This window comes from Protopterus annectens, chromosome 3.part1, assembly GCF_019279795.1.
Source record: "Protopterus annectens isolate FY-2018-M chromosome 3.part1, PAN1.0, whole genome shotgun sequence".
NCBI classification, from domain to species: domain Eukaryota; kingdom Metazoa; phylum Chordata; order Ceratodontiformes; family Protopteridae; genus Protopterus; species Protopterus annectens.
In genome coordinates this window covers 1,605,922,020-1,605,945,622 of record NC_056732.1, presented here as the reverse complement: position 1 = coordinate 1,605,945,622, position 23,603 = coordinate 1,605,922,020, and the positions used below count along the sequence as shown (strand labels likewise).

Genomic DNA, 23,603 nt, shown 5'->3' with positions numbered 1-23,603 from the left:
TGTTTGGCGCAAAAACAATACTGTGCATCATCAAAAGAACCATCCCCACTGTGAAGCATGGTGGTGGCAGGATCATGTTTTGGGGTTGCTTTTCTTCAGCTGGAACGAGGGTTTAGTCAAGGTGGAGGGAATTATGAACAGTTCCATATTCCAATCACATTTGGCCCAAAACCTTCAGGCGCCTGCTAGAAAGCTGAAGATGAAGAGGAATTTCACCTTTCAACACGACAATGACCTCAAGCATGCATCCAATTCAACAAAAGAATAGCTTCACCAGAAGAGAATTAAAGTTTTGAAATGGCCCAGCCAGACCCCAGACCTAAATCCAAAAGAAGATCTGTGGGGTGACCTGAAGAGGGCTGTGCACATGAGATGCGCTCGCAATCTGACAGATTTGGAGCGCTTTTGCAAGAAAGAGTGGGCAAATATTGCCAAGTCAAGATGTGCCATACTGATAGACTCCTACCCAAGAAGACTGAATGCTGTACTTAAATCAACAGGTGCTTCAACAAAGTATTAGTTTAAGGGTGTGCACACTTTTATGCAACCAGCTTATTGTATATTTTTTATTTGTTATAATTTTTTCCCCTAACAAATTTGTTTGTTTTTCAATTGAATTGTACAGGGTATAGGTCACATTAAAGGTAGGAAAAGTTTTGAAATAATTTATTGTGGTCTCATTTTTTTATATCACAAAAACCTGGCATTTTAACAGGGGTGTGTACACTTTTTATATCCCCTGTATAAAACCAAAGGGACTAGAAGCATTGTCACTACTTGTATCTTAACTATCCATATCCATAATTAAGAGCTTCCACTTTGTCATGTTTTGTATTATGTTCCCCATACATCCTTAGCTGCCGTAGTAGTCCTTTAAATCCATACATCTAAATACCTCATCATCCTGTTTCCATAAATATGGGTATTGCTGACCAATGTGAAGGTGCAGTGCATAGTTTGCTACTATAGCCTTTGTTCCTTCTTCATACATTTTATATCCTGCAAAAAGACTTGAAACTTCTCAGAATATTCCAAAACACCGCAATATTCTTTTTTTGAATATGTCAAGTACAAAATAACATCATGTGCAAATAAAACAAAACTTTTCTTGTTTACCATCCAAGTTACTTGTGAGTCCTTTCTTTTCTTTGTTAACAGCTCTAATTATAAAGCAAATGCCAAAAGGAGAAGAGGATATTACTGTCGTATTCCTATGTTCAAACACAGCATGTTAGAGAGGAACCCTCGCACTTTAATTCTTGTTTCTGAGTCTTCGTAAGTCCTCCTAATTAACCATATTATGCAATCAGGGAATGCAAATGCTACCAATGCCCTTCTCATAAAATCTCAGATGACTTTATCACATGCCTTCTTTGCATCAAGTCCAGTCAGTAGTAGCGGGTGCTTACGTATGAATCACTGTTGTTCTTTTAATGTTGTCAGATGTTTGCCACCCTTCCTCAAAACAACATTGCTCCATATCTGAAATTTTTGGTAATAATCTTGCCATTCGTTTGTCTAGTATAGGCATGAATATTTGTAATCATGGATTAAAATTGAAATAGGTCTATATGAATCATTGGACCAAAGAGATTTTAACAGGTTTCTATAATACAGTCACTGCAACTTTTTTTCAAGATGCTGGTATGTCCTCCCATTTAAAAATACTTTTAAACAAAACCTTCCAGGGCTTTATTGCTTTCTTCCCTCCCAACTTCCCCAAGGCTTCCTTATGTTTTGATTATACATGATAATTTATATCTCTTTTTTTCTCATTTTATGTATTAATTGCTGAGCCCAATCTTCCTCTAACATTGACAAAACTAAATCTTCCATTAATATTTCCAGTTGTGCCTTTTTCCTTGGTTTCTACATTCTTCTGCTGTGTATATATGTTTATACATTTTCCAAAAGATTTCTAATACCTCTATAGGAGCTCTATTTTCTTTTTTGTTACGGGCACCCTAAGCTTAGCAACAACCCTTTCTATTTTCTGTTGCCTAAGTTGTTGTGATAAATGTTTTTGTGCCATGAAGTTATCAAAAATACTTACTAAACAACTTTTTAAAATGTATGCATATTATCCAAGTATTCCCTTATTTTCTCTTTAATACTTTGCAGTTGTTCCTCTTGTTTTGTGAGATTCCCCTTATTCTGCAATATTTTTACCCATTATCAACCCTACTGAGTAATTCCTATTACTTTTTCCCCATATCTCTCTCTATTTTTTCTCCAGTGTTTTTAAACTGCCATTTTCATTTTATCTCATTCACTAGCTGTCCTAGCTGAAGAAATTTATATTTGCCCTAATAACTCTTTTCCATTACCCTTTCCAGAAATTCCCCTTGCTCTTTTAACATAGGTTCATAGGTTCATACTAGGCTATCTGCCCAAGGGCATTTACAAGCCTAGCCAGAGTTTTGTGGCTTTCGCCACCCCTTTAGTTTGGAGGATACTATGCCCATTATTTTGCTGTGCCTCTGTCAAGCAGTGACACTGAGATAATCCCTGGGGTATATCTGCGATCTCCCATCCATTGGTCAAGATTTCTCTTGAACAAAGCCAGCGAGGTGCTCTGCCTCACACGTACCGGGATTTTGTTCCACAGCATAGGGAGTCTCTGGGTGATGAATCTGTCCCTCCAGCACGTCCTATTAATAACCATGTCAAGGTTTAAGTCTCCCGCCCTTGTAGTTCTGAGGGATCTAGATTTTTTGAGGTGAAGCATGTTCATCAATTCTGGGTTGGACATGGCCTTGTATGTCAGGCACAGGTCACCTCTGAGCAGACGGTAAGCGACTGAGTATAGCTGAAGTTCCTTCAGTCGGGCAGCATAGGACATATTTTTGAGACCCTTTATCCTTTTGGTGAGGAACTTTTGGGGCCTTTCCAGTTGCTGCAGGTGTCGTGTCGGATACATTCCGAATGGGGCATTGTACTCAATCATTGGCCTGATGAGTGATGAGTACAGGGGGACGATGACTTCCCTTGATCTAGATGTGAATCCCTTCATGATCAGGTGGGCAATGTAGAAGGTCTTCCTAACTACTTTGGCAATGTGAGTATCAAATGAAAGGTTACTGTCAACCTGGGTACCCAGATCCCTGATAACCTCTTCTGTCCTTAGTGGGTTGCCGCCTATATGGTAGCTAGGGGTAACCTTGTTTTTCCCGAAGGGTATGACTATGCATTTTTTGGCATTTAACTTTAGGCCATGGTTCTGGCACCAGTTTTCCATTTCTATAAGACCCTTCTGAAGGATATCTGTGTCAGATGTGTTCTCAACTATGGCGCCCAGTTTGCAGTCATCTGCAAATTTTGTCAGCCATAATCCTCCTGTGTTTGCTTGTACTTCTGAAAAGTAGATGCCGAACAGGAGAGGGCCCAGGACTGAGCCCTGTGGGACACCACTTGTGACAGGCTTTGAGTCTGACATGGCGCCAGCAACTCTGACCCTGTGGGTTCTGTCACTTAGCCAATTTGCAACACATCTTGTGACGTATGGGTTTACATTTAAGCTGATGAGTTTTTCAATGATACCTGAGTGGGGTATTGTGTTGAAAGCCTTTGCCAGGTCGAGGTAGGCTGTGTGGACTGCCTTTCCCTCATCAATGGCCTTGGTGACTGTTTCGAAAAAGTCCACCAGGTTTAAAGGGCATGATCTGCCCTTGACAAAGCCAAACTGGTCGGATCCAAAGTCTGCAAGTCTCCTATGTCTTTATTTATGAGTTCCATTATGATCCACTCCATAGCTTTGCAGATCAAGCTTGTCAAGCTGATGGGACGGTAATTTCCCGGGTCGGTGGAGGCACCTCCTTTGTGAAGTGGGACCACAGTTGCCGTACGCCACTCCTTAGGCACGTATCCTGAGGTGAGGCTAAGATTAAACAGCTGCCCTAACTGCGGGTTTAATTCCTCATTGAGTTCGTGGAGCACACATCCAGGGACACCATCTGGTCCCATGGATGCTGTGTTTTTTGCCTTGGAGAGAGCAGTTCTCAACTGAGCGTTAGAGATGTTTGGGGGGCTATAATTCTCTGGTATAGATATCTCACCTTTTGGGAGAAGTTTGCACTGAACTTGTCAGCCAGTATGTTGGCAATGTCTGTAGGTTCAGTAATTTTTACATCATTTTGAACTAATTCTGAGCATATCTGGGAGTTTCCTCCCAGGTTTCTAACATAGCTAAAGATGGCCTTATGATTGTCCTTTGAGTCCTTAGCGACTTTTCTCTCAAAATTTGCCTTGGATGATTTTATGAGAGATCTTAATTTTTTACTTGTAATGATCAAGGGTGTTTTCCCTTTTATGGATTTTGCTCTATCTTGTAGTAGCTTCCCCCTTTTGTTGTAGAGCTTGTTTATGGCTGGGGTCCACCAAACTGGATGCTTGCCTTTGGTACAAAGGGTCTTTGTTTTGTTTGGGATTGCCTGATCCATGCAGTCCTGTAGGTGCTGGTAGAAGGCATTTGTAAGTGATTCAGCGGCTTGAGTAATGGTTTCCGCAGTCTCGGGGGCCTTAAAAGAGACCACACTAGCCTTTAGAAGTGTGAAGTCGGCTTTTGAGAAGTTCTTCACTGTGGTCTTTTTATCTCAGGTGGGGGCGGAATGTGGACTTCCAGTGAGATTAGTTTATGGTCTGATCTCACCAGTGAAGGGTATACTTCCGGTGTTGAACATTGTGACCCCATGTTCGTGATGATGAGATCTAGTATGTTATCTCCTCTTGTGGGAATGGTGACTAGTTGATCCATGGCATTTGAGTTTATGAACTCTAGGAACCTTTGGGCTAGAGTGTTGGGGCTTGAGTAGTGATCCCAGTCTATATTCGGGTAGTTGAAATCACCTAGTATGATGGTGTTTGGAGATACATTTATCCCCTCCAGTGTTTTCAGGAAAGCTATGTGAGGTTCCTGAGATTGAGAGGGTGGCCGGCAACATGCTACAAATTGCAGAGCAGTTTTGCCTATGGTTAATTGCACCTGGATGGTCTCCGATGCATTGTGCGTTGCCACCAACCTTGAGGTGTGGATGTTCTTGATGAATATAGACACCCCCCCTCCTTTCTTGGTGTTGTCCGGATTTTGGGGCCGGAACGCATGATATAAGGTAAAGCCTGATAGTGCCGGGGTGCTCTCGGGAGCCTTGAACCAGGTTTCAGTCACAGCAGACATCAATGTTCTCCATGCTGAGAAGGGCCTCGAGTGCGTGCATCTTGAGGTTGAGACTTCTGGCATTGAGCAGCATTACCTTTAGTTTTTTTTCCTTTTTTGTGTTCTAGGGTGGTAGGTTTAGAATTTGAGCCTTGCCTAAAAAAGGCACTATGGGGGTGGCAAGAGCCTTTGCCAATATCCGGAAGCCCAGGGGTGACAGGTGCAAGCTGTCCCTTGCGAAGCAGCGTGGCTTGCCCAGCATGTCATCCCAGGCAGACAGACATTGGATCCCCTTTGAATGACACCAGAGTTTAAGCCAATTATTAAAGCTGATCATCTTGTCTCTGTATTGTGGCATCATTATTGGTGAAGGTAGGATACTGCTCAGGGTCAGGGTCATACCTGCCTGGGCTACATAATCAGAGATCTCCTCTATGTCTCTTTTCATGTAGTCCAAGGAGGTACGTCTCAGGTCGTTCACACCAGCATGGACAATGACAGAGTCGTACTTGTACCTGCTGTTGAGAGACCTGAGTGCTTGCGTTATGTGGTGGATCCTAGCGCCCGACAGGCAGCTTACTGTGACCTTTTCCTTGTTCAGTCTGGTGAGTGGGATGTCAGTGTGTCTGACTATGGAGTCACCAATGACGAGTGTGTCTGGCATTGTGTTTGGCCTTAAGGGCTTTGACTGTTTGGCACACTGACTATGTGGTCTATGTGTTGCATGTGTTGTGTCCTGAGGTGGCAGTTGTTTGGGTGTCTGCTTTGGTGACCTCTGCTGTTTTGGTAGATTTTTGATCAGAGCCTCCGAATATGTCTTTGTGTATTTATGTGTATGATTTGAAGTTGTGATAGTACTATGTGAGACTGGGTTTGTGGTGTGTGTGGTTACCTTCTCCTCCTGTCTGGTCTTACCAGTCCTATGTTGAGAGAGCTCAGCCTCCAGTTTGGCTATATAGTTGCATCTCTCGCATGTATTTGTGTTTTGTGGGAGGAGAGGGTTGTCCGTGTACATGAGACAATTGTAACATTGCCTCAATATTCCCAGATTCACCAGCTGAGCAGGAGAGGACACTAGCAACTGATCCCTCGACATGCTAGAAGGAATAGGCAAGGACTCCAAAAGACTCCGGGGGATGTGGGTGATCGAATGGGGTTTTTGGCTGGTGGGGTACTATGTATAATAAAAGTGCTATATCAAGTAAAAAAGTAGTTTAGGAGCAAGTGCTAGGCTTTACAGATAGAGAATATTCTACTTAGGAATCAAGTAGAGCTGAGCTTTTTAGATATAGAATACGCTGGTTAGATCAGCAGTACAGTTTAGGGAAGGCTGTTTTAAGGGAAAATTTGAAGAGTGGACTTTAGGTAGCCCGAATAGTTTAACCTTGATTAACCGCTGCTCTTGTGTGCTCCTGTGGCAACTCCGCGCTAAAGCGTGCTTTATAGCAGGGGGCTGGAAAAAACAGGAAATGACCCAAAATGGCCAATGAATTACCAGTTGCTGTCTCTAACCACTCCTCTGAGGACAAACAGGCAGCTCAGTACTCCCCACTCTCACTGGTGAGTAAAGAAACTTCCCTCTGGCCACACAAGAAAATGGAGGAACACAGGAACCAAACACAAAGCCCAGGGATCAGCAAATCTGATCACTGGAACAACTAGCTAGGAAAGTTAGGAAAGCAGAAGTATTTTTTTGGTTTTTTTAGTTTTTACACACACAGACAGAAAATACAGTAAATGCTTGGTTTTTCGACTAAATGCTATCAAAGGCTAGTACACTTGAGTGTACTAGCCTGTTTGTTAACTTATAAGCAAAACTTTAGCTAAGAAGTGCAGTCAACAAATTAAGCTCAGAAAAACAGAGAAAACAGGTAATATAACAATAATATAAGCACAAACAGTGGTCGAAATGCACAAAAGGTCGAAAAAAGCAATACAAAATGCTTAAAAATACTTAGAATCAAGAAAGTCGCTTTTCTGCTCTCTGCTGCCTTAGGAACTCTGCAGGGGACCACGAGGAGCTATGCCAAGTTCTCTAATGCCAGAAAAGCCCGCCAAAGCGTGCTTTATAGCAGGGGGCTGGAAAAAACAGGAAATGACCCAAAATGGCCAATGAATTACCAGTTGCTGTCTCTAACCACTCCTCTGAGGACAAACAGGCAGCTCAGTACTCCCCACTCTCACTGGTGAGTAAAGAAACTTCCCTCTGGCCACACAAGAAAATGGAGGAACACAGGAACCAAACACAAAGCCCAGGGATCAGCAAATCTGATCACTGGAACAACTAGCTAGGAAAGTTAGGAAAGCAGAAGTATTTTTTTTTTAGTTTTTTTTACACACACAGACAGAAAATACAGTAAATGCTTGGTTTTTCGACTAAATGCTATCAAAGGCTAGTACACTTGAGTGTACTAGCCTGTTGGTTAACTTATAAGCAAAACTTTAGCTAAGAAGTGCAGTTAACAAATTAAGCTCAGAAAAACAGAGAAAACAGGTAATATAACAATAATATAAGAACAAACAGTGGTCGAAATGCACAAAAGGTCAAAAAAAGCAATAAAATGCTTAAAAAATACTTAGAATCAGGAAAGTCGCTTTTTCTGCTCTCTGCTGCCTTAGGAACTCTGCAGGGGACCACGAGGAGCTATGCCAAGTTCTCTAATGCCAGAAAAGCCCGCCAAAGCGTGCTTTATAGCAGGGGCTGGAAAAACAGGAAATGACCCAAAATGGCCAATGAATTACCAGTTGCTGTCTCTAACCACTCCTCTGAGGACAAACAGGCAGCTCAGTACTCCCCACTCTCACTGGTGAGTAAAGAAACTTCCCTCTGGCCACACAAGAAAATGGGGAACACAGGAACCAAATACAAAGCCCAGGGATCAGCAAAATCTGATCACTGGAACAACTAGCTAGGAAAGTTAGGAAAGCAGAAGTATTTTTTGGGGTTTTTAGTTTTTTTACACACACAGACAGAAAATACAGTAAATGCTAGGGTTTTCGACTAAATGCTATCAAAGGCTAGTACACTTGAGTGTATTAGCCTGTTGGTTAACTTATAAGCAAAACTTTAGCTAAGAAGTGCAGTCAACAAATTAAGCTCAGAAAAACAGAGAAAATAGGTAATATAACAATAATATAAGCACAAACAGTGGTCGAAATGCACAAAAGGTCGAAAAAAGCAATAAAAATGCTTAAAAAATACTTTGAATCAGGAAAGTCGCTTTTTCTGCTCTCTGCTGCCTTAGGAACTCTGTAGGGGACCACGAGGAGCTATGCCAAGTTCTCTAATGCCAGAAAAGCCCGCCAAAGCGTGCTTTATAGCAGGGGCTGGAAAAAACAGGAAATGACCCAAAATGGCCAATGAATTACCAGTTGCTGTCTCTAACCACTCCTCTGAGGACAAACAGGCAGCTCAGTACTCCCCACTCTCACTGGTGAGTAAAGAAACTTCCCTCTGGCCACACAAGAAAATGGAGGAACACAGGAACCAAATACAAAGCCCAGGGATCAGCAAATCTGATCACTGGAACAACTAGCTAGGAAAGTTAGGAAAGCAGAAGTATTTTTGTTTTTTTTAGTTTTTACACACACAGACAGAAAATACAGTAAATGCTTGGTTTTTCGACTAAATGCTATCATAGGCTAGTACACTTGAGTGTATTAGCCTGTTGGTTAACTTATAAGCAAAACTTTAGCTAAGAAGTGCCGTCAACAAATTAAGCTCAGAAAAACAGAGAAAACAGGTAATATAACAATAATATAAGCACAAACAGTGGTCGAAATGCACAAAAGGTCAAAAAAGCAATAAAAAATGCTTAAAAATACTTAGAATCAGGAAAGTCGCTTTTTCTGCTCTCTGCTGCCTTAGGAACTCTGCAGGGGACCACGAGGAGCTATGCCAAGTTCTCTAATGCCAGAAAAGCCTGCCAAAGTGTGCTTTATAGCAGGGGGCTGGAAAAAACAGGAAATGACCCAAAATGGCCAATGAATTACCAGTTGCTGTCTCTAACCACTCCTCTGAGGACAAACAGGCAGCTCAGTACTCCCCACTCTCACTGGTGAGTAAAGAAACTTCCCTCTGGCCACACAAGAAAATGGAGGAACACAGGAACCAAATACAAAGCCCAGGGATCAGGCGAATGAGAAAGTGCCAATATCTCATTTTTACTTTATTATCCTGCATCTTTACCGTAGTTTGTAGTGGTTCGTGACTTGATATAGTTTTGGAAATGTCACAGTTTTTAATTGCATATTTTCCTCTAATATTGATGAATAAAGTAATCATATTCTGAGTTCCTACTCCTGAATTCACATCTTCCATACTAAACATTCTCATATATTTCTTAAAAAATCTACTCTTGTTAGTTAATTTCCCTTCTTTGCCCCTCTGATACATCCTCACTAATAAATATTGGGTTCCAATCCCCACCCATACATAGTAATCCCTGCTGAAAGTTGATTATTTCTTTCAAAATTCTCTTAATCTCTGTAGTAGCAGTTTTAGGTGGACTGTAAATGCATGTTAGTGTAATCCCTCCTCCCTTACCATTTTTTTTCTTATAACTACCGTGTGTCAACAATTATTATCTTTTTTTTTTTTTATCTTATAGCAGCGGTGTTGCCTCACAGCAAGAGGTTCTCCTGTTCGATTCTCGACTGGAGTGCGGGGAGTGTCTTCTGTGTGGAGTCTGCATGTCCTCCTCACGGCTGGGTGGGCAATCGAAAGACATGCGTAAATGGGCGTGCATTCGTTGAAGGTTGAAAGTCGAGCTGGCACCTTGGCATTCATCAAACTCTACTGCCAATCATTAGCGGACCGGAGTTCCGCTGTGGCGACCCCTAACCGGGAAAAGCCAAAAGACGACAACATCACTACTGGAACCTTCCTAACAGTCTGTTATTAATCCCCTTTACTTTGTCCCTAATATCCTGCTGAATGTCTACCTGAAAACTTTTGTCAAATTCACATGTTCACATCTATCCGATTTCATCTCCAGCAGCATTGCTATTTGCGCCTCTTAATATCATTCCGTACTTCTTTCTTTTTTCTGTTCCTATAAGGTTAAGTGCATTCCTTCATATTATAGGCAGAGTAACCACTGTAGTAGAAAACTGTTACTCCCACATTATATACGTGACTGTTTTTGAATGCATATCTCCAACTTTTAGCTTGCTTGCAGGCACTGATGTTTGTCAGGGTGATGTCTTATGTAGTTCTTTCTTCTTGTCTCCATTTGAACTTATGCCACATTTTTGCATCAGTGAAAACACTAAAAAATAGATTTTCAGAACCCCCATCCACTTTTAACTTAGAAGAAGCACACAACATTATGTGCATTTAAAAAAATGTTTATCCCCTCCAGATAGGAGCAACTTCCTCAAATTGATAGCTGTACTCACATGCATTACCTAATTAAAAACTAAGGTTACCCATGATAAAGTGCATGTTATGTACTGTGTTCCCACGTACACTGATTGCTATTCTTTCTTTTCTCATCTCCATCCCCTTGCTTTCAATAAGGATTTACTTTTAGCCATAAGAAAAAGTGCACTGGCTACCTTGAAATAAATAAACTAAATTATGGATTACGCATTAAAGTACTAAAGCTGCTGGGGAGGCAACTAGCTGTATTACTTTTTTGTTTCTCACAGTTTAAAACATCATTTATTTTTCACTGAATTGCTTGCCAAAGTACATTATAGCAATAACCCACGCCTGGGTGTGGGTAATGCTGGATTTACCCACCGTTGGTGTGGTTTGGTCACGAGGGCGAAGCCCGGTGGCCAAACAAAGCCAACCGTGGGTAAATCCAACATTACCCACACCCAGAAGTGGTTATTGTATTATAATGACATTATTTAAGAAAAAATAATTACTTTTCTTAAATAATGGCATTGTATAATGCCTCCTTGCTGCCCTTCCGCAGCTGTCTGGTATTCTGCGGCAGTTCTGATGTACTGTGCATGCATATGCCTATGCAGTACATCAGAGCTGTGGGCAAAAGCAACGGAGAAAGCAAGATCTCCGTTGTTTTTTACAAACTGTTTTGCTATGTTAAATGGGTTTAACATAGGGAGACAGCTTTAAAAAAGCAACGGAGAATCTCTGTTGCTTTTTTTTTAAAGCTGTTTCGCTATGTTAAACCCATTTAACATAGCGAGACAGTTTTGAAAAAAGCAACGGAGAAAGCAAGATCTCCATTGCTTTTTACAAATAGTCTCACTATATTAAAGGAGTTTAACATAGTGAGACAGCTTTAAAAAAAGCAACGGAGAATCTCCATTGCTTTTTTTAAAGCTGTTTCGCTATGTTAAACTCGTTTAACATAGCAAGACAGTGTGAAGCAATGGAGATCTTGCATTCTCCGTTGTTGTAAAAAAAAGAGTTATAGTAACGGAAGAAGTCTGGGCGACTGGACCTTTTTCCATTACTAGAACTCTGATTTACAACGTGCACGCTGACCAATCAGCGTGCACGTTTTTGAATAATAATGGGGGGTCGTTGTATAATTGAATGTAATTCACACTGTACCTTATACACTTCACTCAGTAGATAGTGTTTAGACCTTTTGTGATTAATTACTTAACACGTACTGATGTTTTGAATACAAAAAAATTGTAATTGACTTTACAAAAAAATAACTAATGACTTTACAGATGCAATAAAAAACTAGCATTTTCCTGCCTTTCATGATGTTATCTTATTTTTCAAGCCTATTTGTTAAAATGTCTACAGCTTAAATCCTGGGCATTAAGCTAGCAAACTATATATACAAAAGTAGGGAAGATTATTTTCTTAGTTCTTCATGCACTGTCATCACTATACTTTTACATGCCCTCAACAGCCCAAGAGCACATTATGTTAACTTTAACTTTACTATAACATTTTACCTTGTTAAAGTGTAAAGCCCAGATGCTTTACAACTAGTAAAAAAGTATTTTCTTGCTTTACTATATTTAGCATATACAGCAATAACTGATTAACTCAGATTTAAAACACCCCTTACTGCCAGCTATACAAGATTGTTTCACAATATAACATGCAGTTTACATCATTCATTTTTATACAAATATCAGTTAAGAGCAAAAACTGTTTTACTTACAGTCCATTCAGTGTTATTTTAAAAATTAATGATATAAAGTGGGGTATAAGTATCTTACACACTGTACTTTGTCATCTTGAGCAGCAGAGGAGCTATGTGAGGATGGTCTTGGTAGACTTTAGTTCAGCTTTTAACACAGTTATCCCAGGTAGATTGATCACTAAACTTGCTGGCCTAGGACTTTCAGAACCTACCTGCCGTTGGACTAAAGACTTTTTGACTAACCACCCTCAGATGGTTAGACTAGGCCTGTACCTCTCCTCTACTCTCAGGCTAAACACTGGTGTCCCACAAGGCTGTGTGTTGAGCCCCCTTCTGTATACTCTTTACACCCACGACTGTGTCTCCTCTCATTCTACTAATACCATCATTAAGTTTGCGAAAGACTCCATAGTGGTTGGACTTATTTCAGGAGGAGATGAGACAGCATACAGAGATGAAGTCCAAAGACTGGCTGCATGGTGTACTGAGAACAACCTTGCCCTGAACTCTGCCAAAACAAAAGAACTTATAATAGATTTCTAGAGGCACAATGCACATCACAACCCAATATACGTCAATGGAGACTGTTGAAAGGGCTCCTGCCTTCAAGTTTCTAGATGTACATCTGGCAAAAGATCTCTCTTGGTCCATAAACACCACAGAGACAGACAAGAAGACACAGCAGAGACTTAATTTCCTGAGGATCCTCAGGAAAAACAACTTGCATGAGAAGCTATGGGTGTTTTTTTACTGCTGTTTTATTGAAAGTGTCCTGACATACTGCATTTCCAGGTGGTATGCCAACAGCTCATCAGCAGACAGGAAGGCCCTTTGAAGGATCAACTCTGCCCAGAAAATCATTGGCTGCTGACTGCCGTCTTTGGAGGAACTCTTCAGCTCTCACTGTCTCAGAGGGGCAACCAACATCTTGAAAGAGCCTTCTCACCCTGGACATCACCTGTTTGAGCTGCTGCCTTCTGGAAGATGGTTCAGCACCATTCCATCTCAGACAAACAGACTTAAGAACAGTTTCTATCCAAGGGCCATATGTGAACTGAACAATGCTAAATACTCACACTTGAGTACAGAGCATAGGTATTTGCACTACAAGGTACAGTATAGGTTTACATTCCTCTGCACCTTACTTTATTCCTTTCATGTGCAGTATACCCAAGTGCAATAACTTAGTTGTTTACTACATCGCATTGCATAACATTGTATTGTTTGTTATTGTATTGTATTCTCTTATTTTTTGTGTTCATTATATGTAAATGCACTTTAGGAGGAGTGCTACAAATGTTGTACTTGTGCAATGACAGTAAAGGAATCTTATCTTGTATACCTCAGGAGTGATGTTGTATAGTGTCCTGTTTTTTCACTAATTTCACAAAGTTGCTGATTTTCTTCATGATCTCCTTAGTTTCTAAACACCAGTCTCATGTTCAAGTCAAAGGTACTTCTGGTTCTTCTAGTCAGCCCTTTTGTGTTTTTCTATCACTCAAATATCTTCCTTTGAAAAAATGGAAACCATTTCACTGACAAAGTCTCTGAATGGGCTTTGTAACTATGACAAGAAGAATATTTCAGCTTGCAGTCTCACTCTTTGTTCATTAAACTTTTTTTTTAATTTCATCCTTATTCAGTTCTGCACCCAAAAATGTATTTGATCCACCAGGAAAAATTATTCCGAAGGCTAGATACAGCAGCTTCAGTCTCGCACCTGCCTCTTGATGTTCTTGATTGTTGAGATAAATATGTTTCTCTTCTGCCTGGTGTACAGTGAATAATTAGTTTCCACAAAAACTCCGCTGTCCACAAATTTTAATACTTTGCTTTTTTGCTACAATTTTGCTAGGAGCAACTGCTGATATGGTTGCATCTTTGCTAATATAGGTCCTAGTTGCATTCTCATGACAAGAGTTGGAGCATGCACTTGATGTGCTCTCGCAATTAGCAAGTCCTGCTGTGGAATATCAGTCCAGTTGCTTATTTGTACTTTTCATAAGAAAATGAATGCAGTCTGTTTCTTTCAGGCTGGTACAGCAGAAAATCTTAGTTTTTCTCTGTGTTCTCTGTCAAATTACTCTACTATTTTATGAAACAGGTTTTCTTGAGAGGTCTCATGCTTAGCCAAGTTTTTTCCATTTCTGCCTGTACTTTCTGTAGCTTTATCAAGTCATCTAAATAGCTAGTTAAAGCTTTGTTTTCCATCCTTTTGTTATATGTTCCTCCAGTATTTCAGTTATTTCAACACCTCTGAGTACATTTGTTATATTTTTCCTCTAAATTACTGGAAGCCATCTTCTGTACCAAAGTTGAAATTTGAACCATTTTTTGCTTTTACCTTCTCCCTTTCTGATTATTTTACCCTTGAGTTTACCAGATTTCTTATATTTAGATATCCCAGCAATGTGATTACTTGTCAGTAACTGAATTTTCCTCAAAATAATTACTTTAACTAGCTTTTCTGAGCTGCAGTTTTCACACTGGGAGCGCTCCAATTAACTTGTTGATGAGTGTACAGCCATCTCGGAAGTCCTGTTTGTGTTTCATTTTGAGCAAGTTATGTGACTTGTCTCACAGTTTAAATGCTTGCAACTATTTTTTTTAGTTGTATGTTATCTATAGTACTAATAATCCTCTTGTAGAACATTCTTAATTATTGTTGTTGTTGTGTCTTTCGGCTTTTCCCAGATAGGGGTCACCACAGCGGAACTCCGGTCCACTAATGATTGGCAGTAGATTTTTACGTGCCGAGTTGCCAGCTCTGATGCACAACCTTCAATGAAGGTACGCCCATTCATGCATGTCTCCATACAGAAGACGCTTTAGCTGAGAATCGAACAGGACAGTGTCTTACTGTGAGGCGACAACACTACCGCAGTACCACCACCGCAGTTTCTTAATTTTTACTATTCATGAATCCATTTGAAAGTGTCAGCATTATCTACTGCACATTGAATTCCTCGAAACTGACCCTGAAAATGGTTATCCCAGTTAGCATCTGAAAACAAAAATAAAATGATAAACCCAAGCACAGGAGACATATCAAGGGGGTCCTGTGTGTCAGATACAACAGCACAATCTCCTTGTTGGATCATGAATACTGTCCCTTTCTTCCCTTCTTAGGACAATGGCTCTGTCCATATGTAGATTTTAGAGTTCCCTGTGTGATGAGCAGTTTTATGGTTATTTATTATTTGTTAGAACTGTGGACTTCAAAGTTTAATTGTTATTTCTTGATTTGGAGAAAGATGCTGACTAGCACTTAGAGAAGAAACTGGCAGATTTAAGGTTAGGTCCGTGTACCTGCAGGCATGGGATATTTTGAAAAAAGTTACTGAATACTGGTGGACAGCATGACCACAACTTTAAGTGCCATCAAGGAGAGTCATTGGTAAGAATGATATCAGTTATTATGTTTTGTTTAAAGCATAAAAATTGGCAGGAACACCACAGCTTCACACAGTAAAAGTATTTATTTGTAAAAATGGACCAGATAAGTGCTTTCACGTTGTAAAACCACCGCTTCTTCAGATCATAAAAACACAAAACCACAGCTCAGTGTAAAAACAGTTTGATGTTCAACCAGCTATGTTCATTCATCGATGAATTAACATAGCTGATTGAACATCTAACTGTTTTTACTTTTACTCTGAAGCTGTGGTGTTCCTGCCAATTTTTATGCTTTGTATTTTCAGTGTTTATCTGGCAGTTACCTTTATCAGTGGCTGGGACTCGGTTCTTGTGTTTACCTTATTATGTTTTGTTTATCAGTTACTGTTATGTAAACAGTCCATTTGATTTATAAGTACTTCTCTTTGCCCTTGGGTCAAGGATATGACTGAAAAAAGGTGTTTTGACCAGCTCAGTCGATTGATTAAATAAAGAGCAACTGTATCAGTTATAATGATAGAATTTATTTATTATTACGGTAGCTTTTGTAAGTAACGTGTCCCTTTTTTTTTTTTTTTTTTTTATACAGTATGAATCAACGGGACTTGGTCTCATCAGTAGCAGGTTAAGAACAACCCTGAACAGAATACAGGAGAGCCTTATTGATCTGGTAAAGCATATAACATCTGAAATAATATTTTTGATCAGACTAGCAGAGTCATAGAAATAAAGAACAGGTATTATTCTGGATGTCTTTCTAGAAAGTTGAAAAGTCATTAATTCTGTGAAAATTGTTTGATTTTCTGCTGAAACTGTTTTCATTGACCTGTAAATCTTTAAAGCAGCATTATGTAAGACCTGTAGTACAGTACTCATGTGCTCTTGTTAATTTTCCTCAACCTGTAATGCCTTGTTTAATGTTCATATTTTTAGAAGTCATCTTTGGGTCATATTATTTTAATAAGTTCAGTTCCATTTCACAATGTAACGACAGCTGAAATATTTTGACTTTGCAAAGAATGAATAAATGTGCTCTGTAGCGTAATAGTGCTGCTGTAGGCTTACTTTTAAATTTGTGGTTTAGACTTTTGTATTACTGTGATAGCCTGAGAGTCAGGGACATCTAAAAAAGAGTGATCAAATATTGTCCCAGTTCACTGCCTTTTCTTTAGTTTATTGCAAAATTATAACTTGTACGCTTTTGTGCTAGGGAATTGATTGTACATTGCTAATGCCATAAGGCCTTTTTTTGCAGAATCTGAGATAATTAACTTAATTTCTCAGAACTAATGTAAATAATTGGCCATATTTTTTCAAAGAGCTACAAAATTAGAAGAGATATAAAAATCTGAAACCATTATTATCATCATTAACCCCATACTAAAAATATTAACTTAAGGTAAGTTAGAACAGAGTAGCAGTAATTATTGGCAGTTATATTTGCCACTTTCCAAATATGAATACTGTCAATTGGTTAGCTGTGGTTTTGTTGACTAACATGGGAAGCAGGAAGAACATTAACATTATAGAATTAGATGAGCAGAGTACAGTATGATGAAACCTGAAGTAGTGCTTCTCTAACTTTAGCAGACATTGCATTTATTTTTTGAATGCAGGGATTGATTTCTAATTTATAATATATTCTGGATCTCTTAAAGTACCCATGAAGTACATATAAACCATACTAGTCAGATAAAAAAGAAGTATTTGTGTAAGTAAATATTTGGTACATTGTTTTAGTCTTTCTCACTCAAGACACATACCTCCATTGGCCTGTGTAATGTATCAGGAGCACATTCACCCATGGTTGTGCAGTTCTTTCTAGCTAGTCATTTATTTTGACTCACCTCTTTTAAAACATTCCCTGCAGGTGTTGCTTTTTCTTAGGCATGATCATAATATCAGCAGTTGTCTAACATGCCAGTTCTTCAGTCCCATTGCTTATCAGCATCAAAGAGGAATGACTAAGGCCTTCATCATTAAATAACATTTAGCAGCAGTTGGTAGGCAAGGCATGATGAGAGAAGACTCGACTGCTTGCAAGGCTCATCTTGTATTGTCAAGCAAGAGCAAGGAAGGTTGAGGGTAGGAGGTTCAGAGCACAATCCACACATCCAGGCCAGATGGAATTGCAAAGTTCCCCCATAGGTGTGATGACCTCAGATTTCTTATTCTTACTTCTGAGGGAGCGTCAGCGTGCATGTTATCCACACATAACTGTGCAGTGAGTCAGTGATTTGTACACCCACGTTTGGGCAGAGCTGCCAGCTCAGCCTGATTACAAGAACAATGCGGAGCTGCAAAAGTGTATGAGAAGAGGACATTTGAGTCCACAGAATGTTTCTTACTCTGAACTCAGTGTCAGCTTGAATCATCTCCATTATTCTCCCCAATTGAAGTTGGCCATCTGCCAATGAGCACTGGGACTGTCTGAATAAACAGGGCCCACGGCCTTCCCTGTCCAAATGCTAGAGTTTGGCATTGTCTTTAGTGCATGGTGAAAGATGGCTAACCGTACGCGAGTGAATATTGTTCAGCAGTTACATTCAGAGCCAGATACAGTTGTAGGCCTCATATGCTCCTTCCCACAGCCTTACTGTTGTCTGGCTTCATGACTGCTGTTAGCTTAACCTGCTACGTATGCTATTGTCTGATCACTGAAAGGAAACATCCACAGCCTCCTCTTTGGGTGCTGAGTGTTGTAGACCTCCTGTTTCCTATATCTGTAGCTCATTCAAAGGGTATAGATATCCCTGTGCTTAAGAAAGGCAGTAGTATTAAGTCTTCCTTCCTTCTTTAATCTACTCGTATTCTGAGAACTGGAAAAGCCCTTAGGCTGATGCAGTCCTTAATCAGGTTGCCCTGTCTTCTATATTCTTTGAGTCCAAAACATTTGAGTATTTGTTTGAGAAAGAAGAAAAGGGGGTCTTGCCTTATCCTAAAGCATCCTAAACCTGGAGCTTTTTATCTAGAATGTTACATTTGTGTATCGGAGGATCCTGATTCAGGAGCCTCAGGAGCCTCAGTGCCTAAGGAGGCTAATCATTTATATATGCCATTCCCCTAAATGTCCGGCTTTTTGACCAGGCACTGTAAAGTTGTTTCCTTTTCATTTCCCCACAAACATTTTACGTTAACACTACAACACCTGACCAGTCTGCCCCAAAAGGGGTTCTCCAAGGTTGAGGATATAGTTAAGAAGGATAATTATTTTTTCCTGCCATGGGTCTGCTGTCTGTAAGCTATGTATCACAAATATTCTTGCTCCAGTTTTATCTTACAGTGCAGGCCTTGAAAGCAGTGCCCATTTTGCCATATTTTGATGAGTTAGAGTTTGTGGAGAAAACCATTAATAGCACTTGTCTGACTGCCTTCTACATCTCTGATGCTGTAGGTTATTGGCCACGACTACAGCTACAGTGGATATAAAAAGTGTACACACCCCTGTTAAAATGCCAGGTTTTTGTGATATAAAAAAATGAGACCACAATAAATCATTTCAAAACTTTTCCCACCTTTAATGTGATCTATAACCTGTACAATTCAATTGAAAAACAAATCTGTTAGTGGAAAAATATAAAAAATAAAAAACTAATAAGCTGGTTGCATAAGTATGCACACCCTTAAACTAATACTTTTGTTGAAGCACCTGTTGATTTAATTACAGCATTCAGTCTTCTTGGGTAGGAGTCTATCAGCATGGCACATCTTGACTTGGCAATATTTGCCCAGTCTTCCTTGCAAAAGTGCTCCAAAGCTGTCAGATTGCAAGAGCATCTCTTGTGCACAGCCCTCTTCAGGTCACTCCACAGATTTTCTATTGGATTTAGGTCTGGGCTCAGGCTGGGCCATTCAAAAACTTAAATTTTCTTCTGGTGAAGCCATTCTTTTGTTAATTTGGATGTATGCTTGGGGTCATTTTCGTGTCGAAAGGTGAAATTCCTCTTCATCTTCAGCTTTCGAGCAGATGCCTGAAGGTTTTGTTCCAAAAGTGACTGGTGTTTGGAACTGTTCATAATTCCCCTCCACCTTGACTAAAGCCCCAGTTCCAGCTGAAGAAAAGCAAACCCAAAGCAAGATCCTGCCACCACCATGCTTTACCATGGGGATGGTGTTCTTTTGGCGATGCAAAGTGTTTTTGCACCAAATGTACCTTTTGGAATTGTGGCCAGAAAGTTCAACCTTGATCTCATCAGACCATAACACATTTTCCCACATGCTTTTGGGAGACTTGCTGTATTGTTTTGCAAATTTTAGCCGGGCCTGGATGTTTTTCTGTGTAAGAAAAGGCATCCATCTTGCAACCCTACCCTATAGTCCAGACATATAGAGAATGCGGAAGATTGTTGTCACATGTAGTACACAACCAGTACTTGCTAGATATTCCTGCAGTTCCCTCAGTGTTACTGTAGGTCTCTTGGCAGCCTCACTGACCATTTTTTTTGTCTTGTCTTTTCATCAAGTTTGGAGGGGCGTCCAGTTCTTTGCAAAGTCATTGTTATCCCATATTTTCTCCACTTTTTGATGACTGCCTTCACTGTGTTCATGGTATATCCAATGCTGTGGAAATTTTTTTGTACCCTTCTCTTGACTGATACTTTTCAACAATGAGATCCCTTCGATGCTTTGTAAGTTCTCTGCGAACCATGGCTTTTGCTGTAGCAGGCAACTGAGTAAATGTCAGGAAAATACTACTAGGACAGCTGAACTTTATTTGGGGTTATTCAGAGTCTCTTTAATTGATGGCAGGTGTGTACCCAAGAAGACTGAATGCTATAATTAAATCAAAAGGTGCTTCAACAAAGTATTAGTTTAAGGATGTGCACACTTATGCAACCAGCTTATTGTACGTTTTTTTATTTTTTGTATTTTTTTCCCCTAACAGAGTTGTTTGTTTTTCAATTGAATTGTACAGGTTATAGGTCACATTAAAGGTGGGAAAAGTTTTGAAATGATTTATTGTGGTCTAATTTTTTTATATAAAAAAACTGGCATTTTAACAGGGGTGTGTACACTTTTTATATCCACTGTACATGGACCTCTGTGTGAAGGGCACTGTGGCTGAAAGTATTCCCTTCCATAAATCTTTGTGCCAAGCCATTTTAGACCTTTGCTTTAAGTTTTTTTTTTTTTGGCTTCTCACTGGAAATCCAAACAGTCTCTAAAAGAATAAGTTAATATCTACAGCAGAGGATCTATATATAGATATAGATACAGATATCTATCTGTCTGTAATCTTCCTCCAGGCCTTGTAGGTTCATAGGTAATTACTAAACTATTGATCTCTAAGGATCTTAAGACGCCTAGCTTTACATACCTGTTGTAGTTTTTTTATCCCTTATATTTTGGCTATGAGTAACCCAGAGGTGGGCTGAGCAAGGATAAGTTTTAATTATTACTTGTTGCTCCTATCTAAAACAAATCCAATCACCTAGGGTGGGAATAGAACCAACAGATTTTTTTAATGTACCAGCACCAAAGACAAGTGTGCTGTTGAGCCACTGAGACTGCTTCCTGGTCATTTATGAGAATGAAGTCTTCCAAGCACCAGTGATAAACTGCTAAGTGTCAGATCACTTTGTTCCCCCTGGGCTTCTATCAAAAGTAGTCAACCCCTTTGGCCTCTTAAGAAACCTGACCACCAGTCTGAATGGTAGAAAGTCAGTTCTTTGGACTTATCTTAGAAAGCCATCACCAGGACAGGTGAGTGCTTAAGATGCTTAGCTTCATTAAAAGAGAACACATTCTAGAGTAGTCAGATTTTATCTCCTCTTCTGGCAGACTAGGTAATGTCACAAAAGCTGCTGACACAATGTCAGTAGCTCATTTCATAGATTCATAGATTACTACTAGGCTAACTGTCCTCAGGGACCATTTTACACCTAGCCAGTTACCCCATGCGAGAATCAAACCCCACCCCTTGTGTTTCTAAGGTAAGCACCTTAACCATTACGCCAACCTCCCACCTTGGGGAGAGGGTTGTAAATGCCATTTCAGGTAGTTTAGCTTCCCAAAACTGAGCAGGATAGAACCTACTCAATTTGGATATGAGCAGTTGTAACTCTTGTATCTTACTCTTCTAGTTTTTTTATTGCCAGATTTTAGGGTTTGATAATGTTTCCCCCACAAGATATTTTGATGACACCTGGAATCTTGTTGAATGCTTCTTGACACATCAGTGTTTCTTAACTTCACAGGATGTGTTTTTGTTTTGTCAGCCGGCTTCAAATTTCAGTGCACAGTGCTGCCTTTTGACTTTACCTCATTGTAATCCCTTTGCTATGGCTGTGAGGGCCTGGAGTACAGTGCACCTTTATGGAGTTCCCTTAACTTGATGGCTTGTTTATTGCCTTCATAGTGGAGTGCCTGGTGGTGGCTTTAGCCTGGCAGCAAATTCATGAGGTCACCCCTAACTGGAATAATTCACCCTGCTCTCACAGTACAGTCCATTTCATTCCTTTCATAACACCAGTGCTAGGTTCTGTTCAGACACATGCCTTTCTCCCTCAGTAGAAGTTCCAGGAACCTGTGGATCTGACCTTGTGGGTGATACTGCAGATTTGAGTGCAAAAACAGATTCTGTTTTATCTTCTGGGTCTGGGACATATGATACAATTCACTGTCCTGAGTAGCCACCTTCACAAATGGAATGTGCAGTTCATTGCCAGTGTTAAGAATAATTCACTTGTAGATTTGTTCCATGTTTTAAATCTTTGCTAATGTTCACTGGATTCATGCATCTCTATTCTGAGCCTGGAAAGGACTTCCATTTATTCTGCCTTCCTGCCTGATACAGCCCTTCTTGTCAGACTCATCTTTTGAAGACCACAAAGCCTACTTTGGGTCTGCCATGTTTAGCACCGTATGAGTTCTCAGAATAAGCATTTCCATCTCTGGCAAAATGCAGTATTTTAGACAGAGCAGTGCTGGAAACTCCTAAAACCCAAGTCTTTTCTGGTGAGATTTAGAAATTAGGCAGTGGTCTGATGCCTGTGCAGGTTGGTGAGAGGACACTCCTTCCCCTGTTAATAGGATGTATTTCATGTCTGGGAGTGGGCCAACTGCCTGGATGTCTTTCTGGTGTCTGTTCGTTTGCCAGGGGAATTAATTTTCCTGACAGATTGAACCACCTCTCCAAAGCCTTTCAAATGTTTAGCTTTAGAGAAGAAATATTCATCCTGTTTTCTGTAGATGTAATACTTGAAATTGACATTTTTTAACCATCTCCTGCAGACCATCAGCTCACCTCTGTGGCCATCCAGATGGCCCATTTATTTCCCTTCAGCTTCCAGGGCTGAGGATTAGGTTGATCAAGGAGAGATCCTTTTTCTACAGACTGATGCATTTTGTGCCCTAACACCTCCCATGCTGGTTATTGGCTGGCATTGGACATAGCCAGTGAGATCGAACATTCCCACCTCCTTAATGGCATGGCTGTCTGGGGGTTTTACTCCCAAGCAACATGCAGTGGGACTATGGGAAGCCACTCTACATTTCCATGGTAATGTGTCACCTCCTCAGTGGACCAACCTGTCAAGCCTGGTGTGCACTGTGCTTTGATCTCTGACAGCATCAGCAACACAGCCACTACACCTCCACCAATGCTCAGTCTCTATCCCCTCACCCCCCAGAGGTATGCATACAGGCACACCCCCTTCATTCCTGGCTTTTCCCTTTTCATCTCTTTCAGTGCTGGAGTTTCTTATCGAATCTCCCTTTTGCCTTGACTGAAGGCAAGAATTCTGTCTAAGCCATGAAGACAGCACTCTTGAAAATTGTATTTTCTGTGTAAAAATATGTCTTTCACAAGCTTTACATGCTTCATCATGGGGGGAGTATAAAGTATGTTTTCAGTCTGAGTAGAATGGTAGTATGGTTTCATATTTGCATTCCTGTCACTCTCTCTCATGCTCATCTTCTTGTGCTTTGTTTACTAGACACATGAGCTTACCTAAATCGACCACTTCTTG

The 23,603-nt window shown here is 40.2% G+C and overlaps 1 protein-coding gene across 2 annotated transcripts in view; it reads left to right on the top strand.

Moving 5' to 3' along the window:
* VPS50 (VPS50 subunit of EARP/GARPII complex) overlaps window positions 1-23,603 on the top strand; it is a 2,487,651-nt gene that overhangs the window by 2,069,403 nt on the left and 394,645 nt on the right. For both annotated transcript variants that reach the window (XM_044067641.1, XM_044067642.1), the window contains exon 22: window positions 16,223-16,303. In XM_044067641.1, coding sequence (XP_043923576.1) covers window positions 16,223-16,303 — 81 coding nt within the window. The remainder of the gene's footprint in view (window positions 1-16,222; window positions 16,304-23,603) is intronic.